At 39.9% G+C, this 20122-nt stretch overlaps 1 protein-coding gene across 3 annotated transcripts in view; it reads left to right on the top strand.

Moving 5' to 3' along the window:
• LOC126281785 (elongation factor-like GTPase 1) overlaps nucleotides 1-20122 on the top strand; it is a 579301-nt gene that overhangs the window by 84066 nt on the left and 475113 nt on the right. For all 3 annotated transcript variants that reach the window (XM_049980992.1, XM_049980993.1, XM_049980991.1), the window contains one exon: nucleotides 14668-14776. In XM_049980992.1, coding sequence (XP_049836949.1) covers nucleotides 14668-14776 — 109 coding nt within the window. The remainder of the gene's footprint in view (nucleotides 1-14667; nucleotides 14777-20122) is intronic.

Raw genomic sequence — 20122 nt, 5'->3', positions numbered from 1 at the left:
CCCTGTTTTCCTTTCCCTGTTGCTTCATAACCTGGGTTGTGAGTAACTAAATCCACTTTCCCTTCTTCCCTTTCTTTCCCCTCTCTCCTCCCTGATGAAGGAACATTTATTCCGAAAGCTAGGAGCTTAAATTTTCGGTTGTTTTTTGTAACATCGGTATGACAACAACTAAACTGGCTGAGCGCATGAACGGACACAGACGAACTGTCCGCCTAGGAGATGTCCAATACCCAGTAGCGGAGCATGCCCTCCAGCATAATTCTAGGGACCTAGGAACCTGCTACACTGTACGTGCCATTTGGCTTCTCCCACCCAACACCAGTCCCTCTGAACTGCGGAGATGGGAACTTGCACTCCAGCACATCCTTTCATCCCGCCATCCCCCTGGACTAAACCTACGTTAAACAACCTCACTCCCATTTACTTTTCAGTCTTCTCCTCTTTCCCTTTCCTCTTTAGCCATTCATGCATCTTTCCATCCTACATCTTTATACTATACACCTCTTTACTTCTGTATGCATCCTCTTTGGTTTGAAGCTGGCACAGTACCTGCAGTAGAATATCTTTGGCTTCCCTCTGACAACCATGCCTCCATCCTTGCTACCTTCCCTGTTTTCCTTTCCCTGTTGCTTCATAACCTGGGTTGTGAGTAACTAAATCCACTTTCCCTTCTTCCCTTTCTTTCCCCTCTCTCCTCCCTGATGAAGGAACATTTATTCCGAAAGCTAGGAGCTTAAATTTTCGGTTGTTTTTTGTGTCTCTATCGGCTGTACTGAGCTGAGGTAAGTACTGGCCAGCCCCTCTATCTCTTTGTAGAAATCATGTAATAAAGCTGGTATGTGAGGAGATAATAACACCACTGAAGAACATAGCAAACTGTTCTTTCAGATATGCAATTTTTCCTGAAAAACTGAAGATAACGAAGGTAGTGCCAGTGTAGGGATGATCCCAACAACTACAGACCAGTTTCACTGATATCAGGTTTCTCAAAAATCCTAGAAATGCTTATGTATACCAGATTAGTTAACTATTTGGACAAACATAACATTCTCATGCCCACACAACATGGTTTCAGAAAGGGTAAATCTACAGAATCAGCAATTGTCAGTCTAACAGAATACATTTTACAGTCCTTGGATGACTCTGCCATGTTTCTGGATCTTTCAAAGGTATTTGACACCATTGACCATGAAATGCTGATATAAAAATTAAGCAACTACGGCATTCGGGGGCAACCAGGTGAATGGATAAAATCATACTTGTGCAACCGCAAGCAGTATGTATCATTAGGAAACTCGTACCAATCAGAAACCAAATCCATCAAATATGGAGTGCCGCAGGGTTCGGTAATGGGGCCATTGTTATTTAATGTATTTGTTAATGATATAGGTGTTGAGGAGGAAGAAAAGAAAATATTGTATGCTGATGACATGACAATACTAAATAGTGACCAAAATATGGAACAGCTTGAGAGAAGAGCATACATATCTGCAAATGTCATAGCTCAATGGCTGTTGAGTTATAAATCTAAAAAAGACTATGTATGGAGTGTTTAAAAACAACGAAAAGGCTGTAGACATGGATTTAGAGGTTGATGGAACAAGACTGGAAGAAGTAGAATTTGCTAGATTCTTAGGTATTCTTGTGGATAATGAACTGAAATGGAAAAAACATATTAATAATGTCTGTAAGAAACTGAGCTCTGTCATATTCTTAATGATGCAGCTATCATAGTATTCAGACAAGAACCTTCTGTGTACAGTGTATCATGGACTTTTCGAACCATACTTACAGTATGGAGTGACTGTGTGGGGAAACTCAAACAAACAAGAGACAAAACGAGTGTTCACATTTAAAAAAAAAAAAAAAGGGGGGGGGGGGCAATTAGGACCATTTTAAGAAGAAAGACCTCTGAAACATGCAGAAACTGTTTCAAGAATTTAAATATCTCAACTTTTTCATCGTTGTATATATATAAAACAATAGTGTATATCACAAAAGGTAGTGAGGGCTGCATTACAACTGCTAGTGTACACACCCACAATACAAGAAAGAAGAATGAAGTACGGAGCATACCCCACCGACTGGCAATGCTAGAAAAAGGACCCCAGTACTTTGGTATCAGACTACTAAGAAGTCTGCCCAAAACCCTGAAAGATAGTGTACTTCACAATGACTTTCCAAAGAAACTTAAAGACTATCTCATTGAAAAAGAGTTTTACATTGTTGCAGAATACTTATGCCATTAAATTTGTATATATTGTTACTCATTATCAGTAATGTAAAAATGTAAGCTAAAGGTGTAGAAAAATAAGTGATAAGAAATTTTAACACTTTGACATGTCCTATATTACACGTACATTTACTGTAAGCAATGTAATCTTACAGGATCAAATAAAATTCAAAACAAAGCTAAACAATGAAATTAAAAGTAAGATAAAAGCTGAAAGCACCAAACCACAGACAACAACACAACAGAACCAAAAACAAACAAGCAGTCCCATAACTACACATGATAATCAGAAAAAAATGAAAGAAAACACAAGATGGTATACAATGACATACAAACACAAACTCACCCATAAAATCACAAACATCTTCAAAAGACAGGGAAAAAACATAGCATACACAACAGACAATTCTATACAAATATACACTCCAAATCTGTCAATAAACAGAGACATATACCGGATAGCAGCTATATATCAACTACAGTGTGACACTTGTGAAGCACAAATAGGTAGAACCTTTGATGTCAGATACAAAGAACACATGAGAGCCTGGAAATATGGGACAAATCCCACATTTGCAGAACACCTAAGAGAACATGACCACAAACCAACCACTAGAGAAGATGACATGAAAATAATTAGGATCAACAATAAAGAACACCTACTAACCCTGCAAGAAAATTAACACATACAGAAAACCAAAGCAGAAAGAAAAACCCTGTTGAATGACCAAGTGTACATACCAAGGAATTCATTATTTACACTGATAGATAAAATAATAGAATAACACTCCCAAAGAGAATCAATATAATAATACTGTCCAATGTAATAATAATAATGATAATAATAATACCACCCAACATTTTTACACTCATTTATCCAGGAATCCCTCCACAGAATATTGAAACAAAAAGTCCGCTGTCATCACATTTTTCAACCACTTGCTAACAGCTAGCGCAACACCATAAAATACAAACATACAAACCACCAACCTTCCCCACACCCCTCAAAAAAAAGGGGGGGGGGGGGGGCACTCGTTGGCTTTCTCTCTTTTCTCTCTTTTCTCTCTCTCTATCTCTCATACACACACACTAGGTATGAACCTCATGAATAGAAGTTAGTCTTGAACATATACTTCGTACTTTGTTAGGTTGGCAACAAGTAGATAAACATGCCAAAGAAGAAAAACACATAATTGAGTCACAATATTTACATTGTGAAAAGCAGTGTCCAGCAAAATAGTTATTTTTGAGTCACAAAAGAACATAGCACACCACAGGAAAGAATTAGAAACATGGTGAACAGTGTACAGAAGGTCAGAACGCAAAGTTGTGCTTATATGGCGGTAATAAAAGTGGTAGTCTTACCTCCGGACCAGATGTGAGGAAACACAGATCAGTAAATTGTAAGCAATTACTTTCTTACAAAAAGTTTGCGATGTGAACTGTTTCATAATCTAAAACTAACAGAACTGTATCCTTATAAATCCCCCTGATGATGCCTCAGAACAAGATAAGGCGAAATGCATATGGGATAAGTAAATTAAGTAGCAGCAGGAAAGGCAGTTTTATTTACAAAACAAGTATTTATATCCTTGCTGCGAAGATGGCCACGCAAACAAACTTGTTCCTTCTCATTTCCTAATCTAAACATTGTAGAGGCCTGAGTGTGTGTGTGTGGGAGGGGGGGGGGGGGCGAGCAGTGGGGCAGTGTGTGTGTGTGGGAGAGAGAGAGAGAGAGAGAGAGAGAGAGTGTTTTTGTTTTTGAATCATATGTTTTTTTTGGCAGGTTTGGTGCCGCCTGCTATGAATTCCTCGCCTGTGCCAGTCTTTTCACCTCAGAGTAGCACTTGCAACCTATGTCCTTAATTATTTGCTGGACGTATTCCTCTCTCTGTCTTCCTCTATGGTTTTTACTGTCTGCAGCTCCCTCTAGTACCATTCCGTGATGTATTAACTGATGTCCTACCATCCTGTCTCTTCTTCATGTCAGTGTTTTCCGTATATTCCTTTCCTCAATGATTCTACGAAGAACCTCCTCATTCTTTACTTGTCAGTATCCATTATTTTCAACAGTCTTCTGCAGCACCATGTTTCAAATGCTTCCATTCTCTTCTGTTCTGGTTTTCCCACGATATATATCTTCTTATCATACAATGCTGTATTCCAAATGTACATTCTCAGAAATTTCTTCCTAAGTTTGATACTAAGAGACTTATCTTGTCTAGGAATCTCCATTTTGGCAGTGCTAATCTGATTTTTATGTCCTCCTTGCTCTGTTCATCATGGATTATTTTGCTCCTAGGTAGCAGAGTTCTTTAACTTCATCTACTTTGTGATCACTAATTCTGAAGTTAAGTTTTCCACTGTTCTCATTTATGCTACTTCTCTTACTTTTGTGTTTCTACAATTTACTCTCAGTCCATAGTCTGTAGTCATTAGACTGTTCATTCCATTCAACGGATCTTGTAATTCTTCTTCACTTACATTGGAATAGCAATGTCATCAACAAATCTTGCCACTGATCTCCTTTTACCTAGAATTTTAATCCCCTTCATGAACCTTTCTTTTATTTACAACATTGTTTCTTCGATGTATAGATTGAACATTAGGGGCAAAAGACTACATCTCTGTCTTACACCTTTTTTAATCTGTGCACTTGTTGTTCCCTCTCGGTTCTTGTACATATTGTATATTATCCACCTTTGTCAAACACTTTTTTCAGGTTGACTAATCCTATGAAATTTCTTGGCTTTCCATCTATCCTACTTCCATTATCAACCGCAATGTCAGGAATGCCTTTCTGGTGAATTTACATTTCTTAAAGCCTGACTTATCATCTAACAAATCCTCAGTTATCCTTTCCAGTCTCCTGTGTATTTTTCTTGTCAACAACTTGGATGTATGAGCTGTTAAGCTGATTATGTGATAATTCTCATGCCTGTCAGCTCTTTTAATTTTTGGAATTGTGTGGATGAAAGTCTGACGGAATATTGCCAGTTTCATACATTCTACACACAAAAGTGAATAATCGATTTTGTTGCCACTTCCCACAATGATGTTAGCTGTTTTAAATTCTGATTTTAATACTGGATCATCCGTCTCTTCCCTATTGTCTCCTGTTTTTTCTTATATCATGTCATCAGACAAGTCCTTCCTTCTGAATTAGGCCTTCACTCTACTCTTTCCATCTACCTACTCTCTCCTATGCATTTGAGAGGAATTCCCATTGCATTATTTATATTACTGCCCTTTCTTTTAATTTTGACAAAGGTTGTTTTGACTTTTCTGTATACTGAGTCACTACTTGCAACAACCATTTCTACTTCGATTTCTTCACATTCTCCATGTAGTCATTTTGTGTTAGCCACCATGCACTTCCTATTTATTTCATTCCTAAGTGACATGTATCTCTGTAATTCTAAATTTCACTGGACATTTTTATACTTTCTGTTTTTGTCGATCAACTGAAGTATTTCTTCTGTTGCACATGGTTTCTTCACAGTTACATTCCTTGCACCTATGTTTTTCTTTCCTACTTGTGTGAATGCCTTTAAAAATGTTCATTCCTCTTAAACTGTACTGCATACTGAGGTATTCAATATCGTACTATCTATAGCTTAAGAGTGCTTTTAGCATATCTTCATTTCATAGTATTTCCGTATCCCATTTCTTTGCACTTTGAGTCTTCCTGACTAATATCTTAAACTACAGCCTACTCATCAATGTTACTAAATTGCGATCTGAGTCTATATCTGCTCCCGCATGTGCCTTACAGTCCAACATCTGATTTTGGAATCTGTGCCCAACCATGATGTAACTTAACTGAAATCTCCGAGTTTTGTCCACATATAACACTTCCACTTATAATTCTTGAATAGACTATTTGTTATTACCATCTGAAATTTGTTGCAGAACTTAATTAGCCTTTCAGCTTTCACATTCCTGCTACCAATCCCATATTCTCCTGTAGCTCTTTCTTCTCTTCCTTCCCCTACAACTGCATTCCAGTCCCTCATGATTATTAGATTTTCATCTCCCTTTATATACTGAATTACCCTTTCAATATCCTCATACACATTTACTATCTCTTCATCTTCAGCTTGTGGCATTGTCATGTATACCTGAACTATCATCATCAGTGTTGGTTTGCTGTCCATTCCAATGAGAACAATCCTATTACTGAACTGTTCACAGTAACTCACTCTCTGCCTTATCTTCCAATTCATAATGAATCCTATTCCTGTTATACCATTTTCTGCTGCTGTTAATATTACCCTGTACTCACCTGACAAGAAATCCTTGCCTTCATTCTGTTTCACTTCACTGGCTCCAACTCTACCTAGATAAAGCCTTAACATTTCCCTTTCCAGATTTTCTAGCTTTCCCAACAAGTTCAAACTTTGGACATTCCATGCCCAATTTGTAGAATATTAACCTTTTATTGGTTACTCAATCTTTTTCTCTTGGTCTCCTTCTGAAAATCTGAATGGAGGATTAGCCCTGAATCATTTGCCAATGAAGAGATCGTCATAACACTTTTTCAATGACAGGTCATGTGTCCTGTAGATACCCAAGCTCAGTCTGGCACACAGTTTTAATCTGCCAGGAAGTTTCATATCAGTGCACAATCCGTTGCAGAATAAAAGTCTCATTCTGGGAACATCCCCTAAGCTGTGGCTAAGCCATGTCTCCACAATATCCTTTCTTTTAGGAGTGCTAGTTCTGCAAGGTTTGCAGGAGAGCTTCTGTAAAGTTTGGAAGGTAGTAGACGATAAACTGGCAGAAGTAAAGCTGTGAGGATGGGGCGCAAGTCATGCTTGGGTAGCTCAGTTGGTAGAGCACTTGCCCGTGAAAGACAAAGGTCCCGAGTTTGTGTCTCGGTCCGGCACACAGTTTTAATCTGCCAGGAAGTTTCATATCAGCGCACACTCCGATGCAGAGTGAAAATCTCATTCTGGAAATATGGGATATAGTTAAGTCAGAGACAAGTAGATCAGAAATGAGGAGGAACAAATAGCTCTAAAAATAAATGAAACCCTGGTAATAAATGCATGTTCTATTGCAAACCATTTAAACAAATATTTTGTCTCTGTTACTGATAGCATGGGATTATCAGGATCAGTAAATAATGCAATGGAATATCTGAGACCAATGCACACAAGCAATCTCAGCAAAATGGAATTGACACTTACTTCAACTTCACCCCAAGAAATAGAGTCCATCATAGAAACCTTGACATCAAAGCATTCTAGTGGTTATGATAGCATATCAACAAAGTTAATAAAAGAGTGTTCATGTGAACATAGTCATATCTTAAGTTATTTGTGTAATCAATCACTTATTACAGGAACATTCTCGGACTGGCTTAAATATGCTTAAGTTATACTTCTCCACAAGAAAGGGGACAAAGAAATGCCGTCAAATTACTGACCGATCTCACCTTTGCCAGCTTTTTCAAAAATCTTTGAAAAGGTTATGTTCAAGCGTCTACGTAAGCACCTTAGTGAAAATACTGTCAGAGTCGCAGTTTGGGCTTCTTAAGGGTTCTGATATTGAGAAGGTTATTTACACTTACACTGAAGATGTCCTTTACTCACTAGACAAGAAATTAGAGGCAACTGGCGTACTCTGTGACCTGTCAAAGGCTTTCGGTTGTGTGAATCACAACATTCTTTTAAGTAAATTAAAATAGTATGGCATCACTGGTAGTGCTGCAAAGTGGTTTCAGTCATATCTTACTAATAGAAAACAAAGGGTGTCATTACGTAACACTTCAGCAGTAGACAGTCAGACATCATCTGACTGGGAAGAAATTACAAGTGGTGTTTCCCAATGTTCCATACTAGGTTCACTACTTTTTTTGTTTATATTAATGACATGTTATCTGTTACATTACCAGATGCCAAGTTTGTCTTATTTGCTGAAGATGCAAACATTGCAATCAAATATAAATTTAGAAAGGGCAGCTAGTCAAATTTTTACTGTCATTAATAAGAGGTTCATAGCCAACTCACTGTCATTTAAGTTTGAAAAGACCCACTATATGCAGTTCAGAACTTCCAAGAGATTTCATTCTAGTGTGTGTATAAAATATGACGACATGGAAATAGGAGAAGTTGAGAGTGTTAAATTCTTGGGATTGCAACTTGATAATAAATTCAGTTGGTAGCGACATACTAACAAACTGCTAAAGTGCCTAAACAAGTCTGTGTTTGCAATGTGAATTATGTCAGACATAGGAGACATAAATATAAGAAACTGGCATATTTTGCTTATTTTCACTCCATTATGTCATATGGTATCATATTTTGGGGTAACTCCACAAACTGAGAAAAAGTACAGAAGCATACAATAAGAGTAAGGTGTAGTGTAAATCCAAGAACATCATGTCGAAACCTATTCAAAGAATTGGGCATACTAACCGCAGCTTCTCAGTATATTTATTCCTTAATGAAGTTTGTTGTAAATAATACATCTCTTTTTCCAACTAACTGCTTGGTACACAGTATCAATATTAGGAATAAGAACAATATACATAAAGATTTAAAATCACTTACTCTTGCCCAGAAAGGAGTCCAGTATTCAGCAATGCATATTTTCAATAAGTTACCAGCAACCATTAAGAGCTTAGTTTCAGACAAGGCACAATTTAAACATAATTTAAAAGAATTTTTGGTGACCGACTCCTTCTATTCCATCCATGAATTTCTCAACAAGCGCAGTAGACCATTTTAACAAAAATTTATTATACTTTAATTTTTGACAATACTTGGTTGTAACAGCCAAGTAACCACATACTGTGTGAATGTTGGATGTATGGAAAGCAGATGTAAGCCTTAAGTCTGTAAATAGTGGAAGTTTAATTTTAAATGTTGTACATAATTTGACTGTTCTTAACTGAGGATCATTGAAATGAATAATTTATTTTAATTTTTGACAAAACTTGGTTGTAATAGCCAAGAAACTAACAAATGTCTGAATGATGGATTTAATGAAAACAGATGTTAGTATTAAACCTCTAAATATTAGAAGTTTAATTTTAATTCATGTACTTAATTTTAATGTTTATTGACTGAGGATCATTAAAATTAATGAAACTTAAGTTTTTCTGCTTACGTTTTTGTAATGTGTTTATTTGGCATGTTCCACACCCAGGAAGATCCCCTCTTTTGTGGGTCTATGGAATGAATAATTAATCTAATCTAATCTAATCTAACCTAATCACCGAAGAATGCCCCACAACATCATACATTGGTAGACCAGAAGACTTCCTGCTGGTGACTCACATAGTTATATAAATACCCTGGAGGTTTATTTATAAAGTTTTATATTAAAAACAAAGATTCCAAGACTTACCAAGCGGGAAAGCGCTGGGGCAGACAGGCAGAATGAACAAAACACACAAACACACACACAGAATTACTAGCTTTCGCAACCGATGGTTGCTTCTTCAGGAAAGAGGGAAGGAGAGGGAAAGACGAAAGGATGTGGGTTTTAAGGGAGAGGGTAAGGAGTCATTCCAATCCCGGAAGCGGAAAGACTTCCCTTAGGGGGAAAAAAGGACAGGTGTACACTCGCACACACACACACACACACACACACACACACACATATCCATCCGCACATAAACAGACACAAGCAGACATATTTAAATAAATAATAAAAATAATAAAAATTAAATATGTCTGCTTGTGTCTGTGTATGTGCGGATGGATATGTGTGTGTGTTTGATTGGAATGACTCCTTACCCTCTCCCTTAAAACACACATCCTTTCGTCTTTCCCTCTCCTTCCTGAAGAAGCAACCATCGGTTGCGAAAGCTAGTAATTCTGTGTGTGTGTTTGTGTGTTTTGTTCATTGTGCCTGTCTGCCGGCACTTTCCCGCTTGGTAAGTCTTGGAATCTTTGTTTTTAATATATTTTTCCCATGTGGAAGTTTCTTTCTATTTTATTTACATCATCATTAATTTGAACCCAACAATTACGTTTGTTATTGTCTCTGTTGCATTTCGAAATCTTCTCTATCATCTTACTTTCTCTTTTCGTTTGTTCAAGTAGTTTCACTTTATATTCATCTTCCCTTTTTCCGTAATCTACCATACATTTTATCCTGCCTAATTATACTCAATAATACGTAATTTACTTCCAAACCATAACCTAAAAATTTTTAACGCTTTCAACATAACCGCTGCTATAAAATCCACTGTTCCAAGTTTACAAACATTTCGTGTAAACTCGTGAATACTATTTCACAGCTTCAGTTCCTTTCACCCATTAAACAACCATCTCAGTTATTTCCAACAACTTTCGTTTTATTTCCATTCCCGTTTTTCCCACATAACCGATCATTTTTTAGCAGCTTCCCACAGGTTTACACGTTATTATTTCTTCATCAAACAATTGTTAGCCTCATTCTCATAACCTGCCAGTACACAACCAGTCCTTTGAATACATTTACACACATATTTTTCGAGATTTTATTCGAAAAATTTTTTCAAATTTTATTTTTTCGGAAATTATTTTTTCGAAACTTTTTTCAAAATTTTTTTTCTTTCGTAACTTTTTTCGTAAAATTTTTTTTTTTCGAAATGTTCTTGAATTTCCCCACCCTTTAACGTGATCTGGAGACAACATAACTACCCAACCTTTGCACCCATTGTTGTTCACCAACCTAAGTTCAGCACAGGATCAACATAGCTCATCTCAAACCAACACTTTTTCGACTTTTTTCACACCTATATCTCTACCTATATAAATCTCTATTACCCTTTCCACCTTCTAATACCATGTCAACCTCACAACATCCCTACAACGACCCCATTAAATTTTATTTACATTCCCTCCGCAAACATGCCTTCACCCTAGCCAGATTACACTCCCATATTTTATTTACTCAGGCTTGTCTGACATTTGGCATTACTCCCAAAGGCCTCACACTTAAAGTTCCCATCTCTGGCTGCAATCCTTCTTTCCATCAGTCCTTATACCAGTTCCAAACAGCACAATCCATAGCCCTCACCCGTCTAATCCTTCACCTATACATCGACTCGGCCAGTGAACACACCCGTCAACTCCTATCCCAAATCAAAGTCCTCAATCTTTCCTCTCCCACATCCACACCGGCTGCCACCCTCCACCTCAAAAAACTATCCGATCTCCTGGTTTCCCACCTCCGGAAAGGCAACTCACTCACCCTCCACAACCTTTCCAACAAACCTCAACCTCCTCTCATTGCACACAGACCCAGTCTCTCCCATCTACTCAATGTCCCACTTCCAGCTCCACTCCCCCCAACACCTCAAAACTCTAGTCAACACAATCTGGAACCACAACACCCCAATTCAGTAGTTAACCTTTCCTCCAAACCCCTCTCCCAATCCGAAACCTCTGTCCTATCCAAAGGCCTCACCTTCAGCCCCACCCCCAGTTTCAACCAAACTGCCCTTGTCAAAGATTTACTGTCCTACACTCGTAGTCTCTGCTGGAAATATCACTTTGCCACGAAGAAAAATAATCCTGATCCCACTCCTAATGATCCAACTCCCCAAGACACTATCCAAATTGAACCCTGCCTGCAACAGTTCCGTCCTCCATCACAGCGGGACCCACCTCCTCTTCCTCAAAATCACCCTCTCCAAACCTTCCAGGAATTTCTCACTTCCAGCCTTGAAAAACCTTAATCCTACTCCCAACATCACCACAGCCGAAGCCCAGGCTATCCGTGATCTGAAAGCTGACCGATCCATCATCATTCTTCCGGCTGACAAGGGTTCCACGACCGTGGTACTTGATCGTCGGGAGTATGTGGCTGAGGGACTGTGTCAGCTTTCAGACAACTCTACATACAAAGTTTGCCCAGGTAATCCCATTCCTGATGTCCAGGCGGAGCTTCAAGGTATCCTCAGAACCTTAGGCCCCCTACAAAACCTTTCACCTGACTCCATCAAACTACTGACCCCACCGACACCTCGCCCTCCTACCTTCTACCTACTTCCTAAAATTCACAAACCCAAACATCCTGGCCACCCCATTGTAGCTGGTTACCAAGCCCCCACAGAACGTATCTCTGCCTACGTAGATCAACACCTTCAACCCATTACATGCAGTCTCCCATCCTTCATCAAAGACACCAACCACTTTCTCAAACGCCTGGAATCCGTACCCAGTCTGTTACCCCCGGAAACCATCCTTGTAACCATTGATGCCACTTCCCTATACACGAATATCCCGCATGTCCAGGGCCTCGCTGCAATGGAGCACTTCCTTTCACACCGATCACCTGCCACCCTACCTAAAACCTCTTTCCTCGTCACCTTAGCCAGCTTCATCCTGACCCACAACTTCTTCACTTTTGAAGGCCAGACATACCAACAATTATAGGGAACAGCCATGGGTACCAGGATGGCCCCCTCGTATGCCAACCTATTTATGGGTCGCTTAGAGGAAGCCTTCTTGGTTACCCAAGCCTGCCAACCCAAAGTTTGGTACATATTTATTGATGACATCTTCATGATCTGGACTTACAGTGAAGAACAACTCCAGAATTTCCTCTCCAACCTCAACTCCTTTGGTTCCATCAGATTCACCTGGTCCTACTCCAATTCCTATGCCACTTTCCTAGACGTTGAGCTCCATCTGTCCAATGGCCAGCTTCACACATCCGTCCACATCAAACCCACCAACAAGCAACAGTACCTCCATTATGACAGCTGCCACCCATTCCATATCAAACGGTCCCTTTCCTACAGCCGAGGCCTTCGTGGCAAACGAATCTGCTCCAGTCCTGAATCCCTCGACCATTACACCAACAACCTGAAAACAGCTTTCGCATCCCGCAACTACCCTCCCGACCTGGTACAGAAGCAGATAACCAGAGCCACTTCCTCGTCCCCTCAAACCCAGAACCTTTCACAGAAGAACCCCAAAAGTGCCCCACTTGTGACAGAATACTTCCCGGGACTGGATCAGACCTTGAATGTGGCTCTCCAGCAGGGATACGACTTCCTAAAATCCTGCCCTGAAATGAGATCCATCCTTCATGAAATCCTCCCCACTCCACCAAGAGTGTCTTTCCGCCGTCCACCTAACCTTCGTAACCTCTTGGTTCATCCCTACGAAATCCCCAAACCACCTTCCCTATCCTCTGGTTCCTACCCTTGCAACCGCCCCCGGTGTAAAACCTGTCCTATGCACCCTCCCACCACCACCTACTCCAGTCCTGTAACCCGGAAGGTGTACACGATCAAAGGGAGAGCCACGTGTGAAAGCACCCACGTGATTTACCAACTGACCTGCCTGCACTGTGATGCTTTCTATGTGGGAATTACCAGCAACAAACTGTCCATTCGCATGAATGGACACAGGCAGACAGTGTTTGTTGGTAATGAGGATCACCCTGTGGCTAAACATGCCTTGGTGCACGGCCAGCACATCTTGGCACAGTGTTACACCGTCCGAGTTATCTGGATACTTCCCACCAACACCAACCTATCTGAACTCCGGAGATGGGAACTCGCTCTTCAGTATATCCTCTCTTCTCGATATCCGCCAGGCCTCAACCTCCGCTAATTTCAAGTTGCCGCCGCTCATACCTCACCTGTCTTTCAACAACCTCTTTGCCTCTGTACTTCCGCCTCGACTGACATCTCTGCCCTTACTCTTTGCCTTTAAATATGTCTGCGTGTGTCTGTGTATGTGCGGATGTATATGTGTGTATGTGTGTACGAGTGTACACCTGTCCTTTTTTTCCCCCCAAGGGAAGTCTTTCCGCTCCCGGGATTGGAATGACTCCTTGACTCCTTACCCTCTCCCTTAAAACCCACTTCCTTTCGTCTTTCCCTCTCCTTCCTGAAGAAGCAACCATCGGTTGCGAAAGCTAGTAATTCTGTGTGTGTGTTTTGTTCATTGTGCCTGTCTTCCGGCGCTTTCAGTACTGCTGATTTCATCTGAGTCTTTTCAAAATATGACACCATATTTAAATTGAGAACAAAAGTAAACATGATAAACACCTAGAATGAGATTTTCACTCTGCAGCGGAGTGTGCGCTGATATGAAACTTCCTGGCAGATTAAAACTGTGTGCCCGACCGAGACTCGAACTCGGGACCTTTGCCTTTCGCGGGCAAGCACTTGCCCGCGAAAGGCAAAGGTCCCGAGTTCGAGTCTCGGTCGGGCACACAGTTTTAATCTGCCAGGAAGTTTCATGATAAACACCTTTTACTGTTTTGTCACTGTACAGAATAGGTGGAAGATTTTGCTTATTTTTGCATTCAAATGTTCTGTGCACGTATTTCAATTGAAATTCCCGTGTAACAATAATCCCAAAATTTTAGCTGTTTTACTGTTGCTGACTGTCTCAAATGTAAGCTGAAAAATTGTGGTTAATTTAAATAATTTAAAATATAAACTTTTTAGGTAATAACACTATTAATTACAGGTGGAGAGGAAAAATCTTCCTGAAAACCAAGCAAGACCTTTGACTGCAGAGGAAATAGCACAACGTCGTGAACAAGCAAGAAATAGACATGCTCAAAAATCACTTGCAGGTACAACTACCTCAGAATAAAACAGTTTCAAAATTTCAGAGTCTTTGTTAGTGCTAATAGCATACTTTAATGACTATGTATAATTCAGATTTGCTCATTAGAAGGTCAATAATGTCTCAGAAAGTCTTTTAGAGTTTTTGAACTGCTTTCTGTAGTCAAACTGATTTTCATGTAAGGGTGCCTAGACTTTCTTTTCAATACTTCAGTGTGTTATTCTTGTCAGCAACTTGGATGCATGAGATATGAAGTTTATTGTGTGACATTTCTCACACTTATCTGCTCTTACTGTTGTAGGAATTGTGTGGATCATCTTTTTGTGAAAGTCTTGATGGTACATCTCCAGTCTCATAGATACAGCCCACCAGCTTGAATCATTGTCTGGTTGCTGCTACCCCCTGTGATTTTAAAAATTCCAAAGGATTGTTATCATGGCTTTATTCAATTGCAAGTCTTCCAAAGCTCTGTTAAACTCTGACTTCAACACTGGAACCCTTATATCTTCCACATCAAATCCCATTTCTTCTTCCATCCTGTTATCAGATAAATCCTCCCTGTGGTAAAGACCTTGTGTGTACACTTTCCACCTGTCTGCTCTTTCGCATTTTTCCTGCAGTCATTTCACCCTGACTTTCCTCCTCGGTGGCTTTTATTGCCATATTTCTGTTTTTCCCATGACAGTTTTGCATTTCCATCCTTTTTCAGTCATTAAAGTATTTCTTGCATTATCTAAGGTTTCTTTGCAGTACCTTTCCTCTAGCTATGTTTTTCCAACTTCTGTGATTGCATTGTTAGACATATCCTCTTCAACTGAGCTGCCTCCTATAGTATTCTTTCAGAATTTTTGAACTGCTTTCTGTAGTCAAACTGATTTTCATGTAAGAGTGCCTAGACTTTCTTTTCATAGTATCTGCTGCCTTAGAGCAATTCAAATGTGTTTCATCATTCTTCAGTACTTCAGTATCTCATTTCTTTCCACATTTATTCTTCCAGATCCAAATGACTTACACTTATCAACACTTCATCATTATTAAATTGTGATCTGAGTCTATATCTTTTCCTGGACATGCCCCACATTCCCATATACGATTTTGGAATCTCTGAAATTTTACCATGTTTGTGGGCCTTTTCCAAGTATATCTCATCCATTTGTGTTTTTTGAACAGTGTATTTGGTGCAAATATTTTCCCATAACTCTGTAATGTATTTCTTCTCCTATTGCTACATTCCACTCCTCATGATTATTAAATCATTCTTGTCCTTTACGTGCTAAATTACCCATTCAGTATCCTCAGATATTTTCTCTGTCTCTCTGTCTTCTGCTTGTGATGTCAGCATGTATACCTGTAGCATTGTTGTTGGTTGTGGTTTGATGTCTGTTCTGATGAGAACAATCGTGTCACTGAATTGTTCACAGTAACTCATTCTCTGCCCAACCTTCCTGTTTGTAATGAATCTCTTCCTGTTATACCATCTTCTGTTGCTGTTGATATTGCCCAACAATTGTATGAACATAAATCCTTCTCTTATTTTCATTTCACTTCACTGTCCCTCACAACAGTTAGATTGAGCCTTTCCATTTCCTTTTCAAATTTTCTGGCTTCCCCACCACAGTCTTACTTCTGACATTCCACGCACAGACTTGTAGAACACAACTTTTTGTTGGTTAGTCATTCTTTTCCTCATGGTTATTTATTCCATGGCAGTCCTGTCTCGAAAATCTGAATGGGACCTAGTCCAGAATCTTTTGGCAATGGAGAGATCATCATTATACTTTTCCAATTACAGATGTCATGTTCCACCTTTTATGCAGTGCTTTCCATTGCCTTGTGAATCCTTGTGCTATTGGTCATCACTGATTCTTCTGCCGTTTCGGTGCAGTTTCCCATCCCAAGGGAAAGAGGTTGCTATGAAACCCTGTCTGCTCCTCTGCCCTCTTTGCCAAGGCCATTGCAAAATGAGAATGACTTTTTGTATGGAATGTCTTTGCCTGCCATTGCTAGTGTTTTTATTCAGAATTTAAGCAGTGGCATGTTTCGAACTCAGGACCCAGTGTGTTCTGCTTACTAATCAAAGACCTTACCCCTAGAACATGGTCATGACCTAAAAGGAATATATACAGTCATGTCTATGCCGTAGCCATGGACACCTGTGTAACACCCTCGTACTAACCAGTTTGTGGGATACCTAGAGGAAACTCTTCTAGTGACCAATAGTCCCCAATGCCCTGTTTGTTCCTGGTCTAGATTCATTTGTGATATCTTCATGATCTGGATGCTGGGTGAAGACATGCTCAACTCATTCATGCAGAGCCTCAACACCTTCTCCTCCATTTGCTTCACCTGGTCCTCCTCATTCCAATAGGTTGCCATCATGAATGTTGACCTCCACATCTGTCTGTATGAAACCCACTACCTGTCAACAGTAACTGCAATTTGATAGCTGTGAACCTTCCACACTAAAAAGTCTCTCTCATATAGCCTGGTCAGTTGTGGATGGCACATCTGCAGTGACAAACTATCTCCCTTCCAGTATGCTGAAGGTCTTATTAAGGCCTCCAGTGATAGATTTTACCACCCAAACCTAGTCCACAGACAGATTTCCCATGCCTTATGTACCCATATGGGCTCCAAATTCTCTAACCATTCCCAGCAACCCACAACCAGGGCTTTTACTTATCATTATGCCTCAAAATGAGGAATGCCCTACCTACAGTTCTTCCCACTGCTCCCAAAGTGGTATTCCACGGACCACCCAATCTACATAATATACTAGCCTATAGTGTGATTGTACTTACTGCCATTGGATTATCACATCAGTCATAGCCCTTTGGAAGATCCAGGTTCAAGACCTTACCTATATACCCATCCGGAACATTCTATTCTGGTCCCCTCACAGGCTTATCCTGTCCTATCCTATCCTGTCAGATGCAAGGCCACATGTGAGAACTGTCATATTATATACTTGCTCTGTTGTAATTTTTACACAGCATTTTAGCTGGGTATGGCCACCATCTAATTGTTCTCCCGAATAAATGGAAATTGCCAAACTGGTGAGGAGCAGAGTTGGCCACCTAGTGGCAGAAGATATTGCTGAGCACAGCATGCTCAATGAACAGGAAAACAAAATTTTGAACTTACATATTTCTCATTTTTTCAGAGCATTATTTTCACTTTATTTTTATTTATTTTTGCCTTTTAAACATAGATTTTTTGTTGATTGTTTCATGGCCTATGGTAATACTGTACATTATTTTATGATTTTTGTTGCAACAGTATTATTTTGTGAAGAGCAAAGCAGAGTCAGTTGAGGGATTACTGCTAGTTGTGTCTATCATACTCTCATGACTCAAGTATGTTCTCCCAATGCCTTTGTCCATTCCTATGTGTTGTATAGAAATATATATATTTTCTCCTTTGCTTTGACTTTGCTAAATCTGCCATATAAAGGTTTCATATGTTACACGTTCCACATGCAGAGCATTCTGACTAAATTGTTGTTCTTCACCGTTGTAACAGTCATGCTGTAGTACTTATGAGACATGATTCACATCCAAGGAGACTTGAATTTGATGAATTTCTGCAAACACATTATTTCCTCAAAGAAAGTATAACACACCAATGGTTACAGTCACTATAAAGATCTGTATCGTTTCTGCTATACTAGTTTGCCATCATCATTGTGCAGAGTATTGGAGGAGATTATTAAAAAGTCCTTACTCTGCAGCCTAAAGTTATTTCCAGTGTGAGCATTCCATATCAAGAGAATCTAAGTATGTAGAAAAGAAGTCCAGTTTTTTATAGAGCAGCAAGGAGAAAATTAGAACAATTCACACCAGACAATGAATTGCATGAAATTGCTGGTACATCCACTTATAAATTGGTCTGCAGACCAACAGCCAAGGAAAAGCTACTATGATGTTCTGTCATGTGTACTCATTGCTCACTTGAATCATCACTTGTATGAACATTGGTGGACATGAGCATGAAGATATCACAAATTTCTGTTGGCACTGCACTGTCTATGGCCAGTTGAAGGAATTTGTAAGACAGCCAAAATGTTTTGTGCTGGCTGGAATACTAATGGGTTAATATCCATTTCTGGCCATTGTAGAGCAAAGCTGAAGAGAAATTAATCTATAAGGACATAAAACTAAGGATTTGACAATGGGAAGTTCTGGTAGAATGTAAGTAATTTGGGACTGAAGCTGCCAACTCACTGAATATTAGAGATGAGTTCTTGACAGCTACACAAACAAGGCTGAAAACTTGCTAGGTTTTGGAAGGATCCTTTTCTGAGCTTGATTACACACACACAAACATGCATACTCACACACAGACACACACCTATATTGCTAAATTGTGCCAGCTGGCAACTCAGTGTCAGGACTGTAGTTCTGTTGTTTGACTGGTGTGAGGAATTGAAATGAAATGAAATGATCGTATGGCATTGTTGGCTAGGAAGTCCCATGCTGGGGAGTTCGGTCGCCATATTTCAAGTCCTTTTTACTCTATGTCACTTCGGCAACTTATGGGTCAATGATGATGAAAATTATGATGGAGGACACAAAACATCCAGTCCCCTGCTGGGAATCGAACCCGGGCCCCTTGCCTGGTAGGCGGTGTGAGGAATTGTGTTGGGTGTAGTGAGCTAGGGGAGAAAGTCAGGGAGTAGGATAGAGGGTTGGTGAGGTATAGTTAGGATGTGGGAGTGAGAGATAGCAGGAGCATGGGATGGGAATGTGATATGGGCACTGACACTAGTGAGCTCATGTAGTACGTAATGATGATGATGTGGAGGAATGAATTGGCAGAGAGTGACTGAACAGAGGAAGGAGTGACTGTAAGGAAGAGGGCTTAGGTGCAGGATAAGTGAAATTAGGATTCTGGGGCAGGGGGTTTCCAGATATTGAGCCCTGGAGTATTACAAGAGTGAAGGATGTGATGCAAGGACAATTCACATCTATGTAATTCAGAGAAACTGCTGTTGGAGGGAAGGATCCAGATGGCATGGACTGTAAAGCAGCCATTGAAGTATGTTGTCCTCCTCAGTGTGTTCTCCCATTGGATGGTCAACTCCTTTTGGCCACAGTTTAGATGTGGCCATTCATGTGGGTGACAAGTGTTCAGTAGTCATTCCCACAAAAATGGTGTGCAGAAATTGTAACAGAGCTGATATATGACATGAGTGCTTTCACAGGTGACCCACTCTGTGATATGATAGGATAACTTGTGAAAGGACCAGAGTAGGATGTGCTAGCTGGGCATATCAGATATGCCTTGCACCTGGACCTTCCACATGGATATGACCAATGTGACAATGAGACGATAGTGGGTGTGGCATGAGGAT

The sequence above is a fragment of the Schistocerca gregaria genome, chromosome 7 (assembly GCF_023897955.1).
Source record: "Schistocerca gregaria isolate iqSchGreg1 chromosome 7, iqSchGreg1.2, whole genome shotgun sequence".
In the NCBI taxonomy this organism is placed as follows: Eukaryota; Metazoa; Arthropoda; class Insecta; order Orthoptera; family Acrididae; genus Schistocerca; species Schistocerca gregaria.
This window is presented reverse-complemented; position numbering and strand designations above follow the sequence as displayed.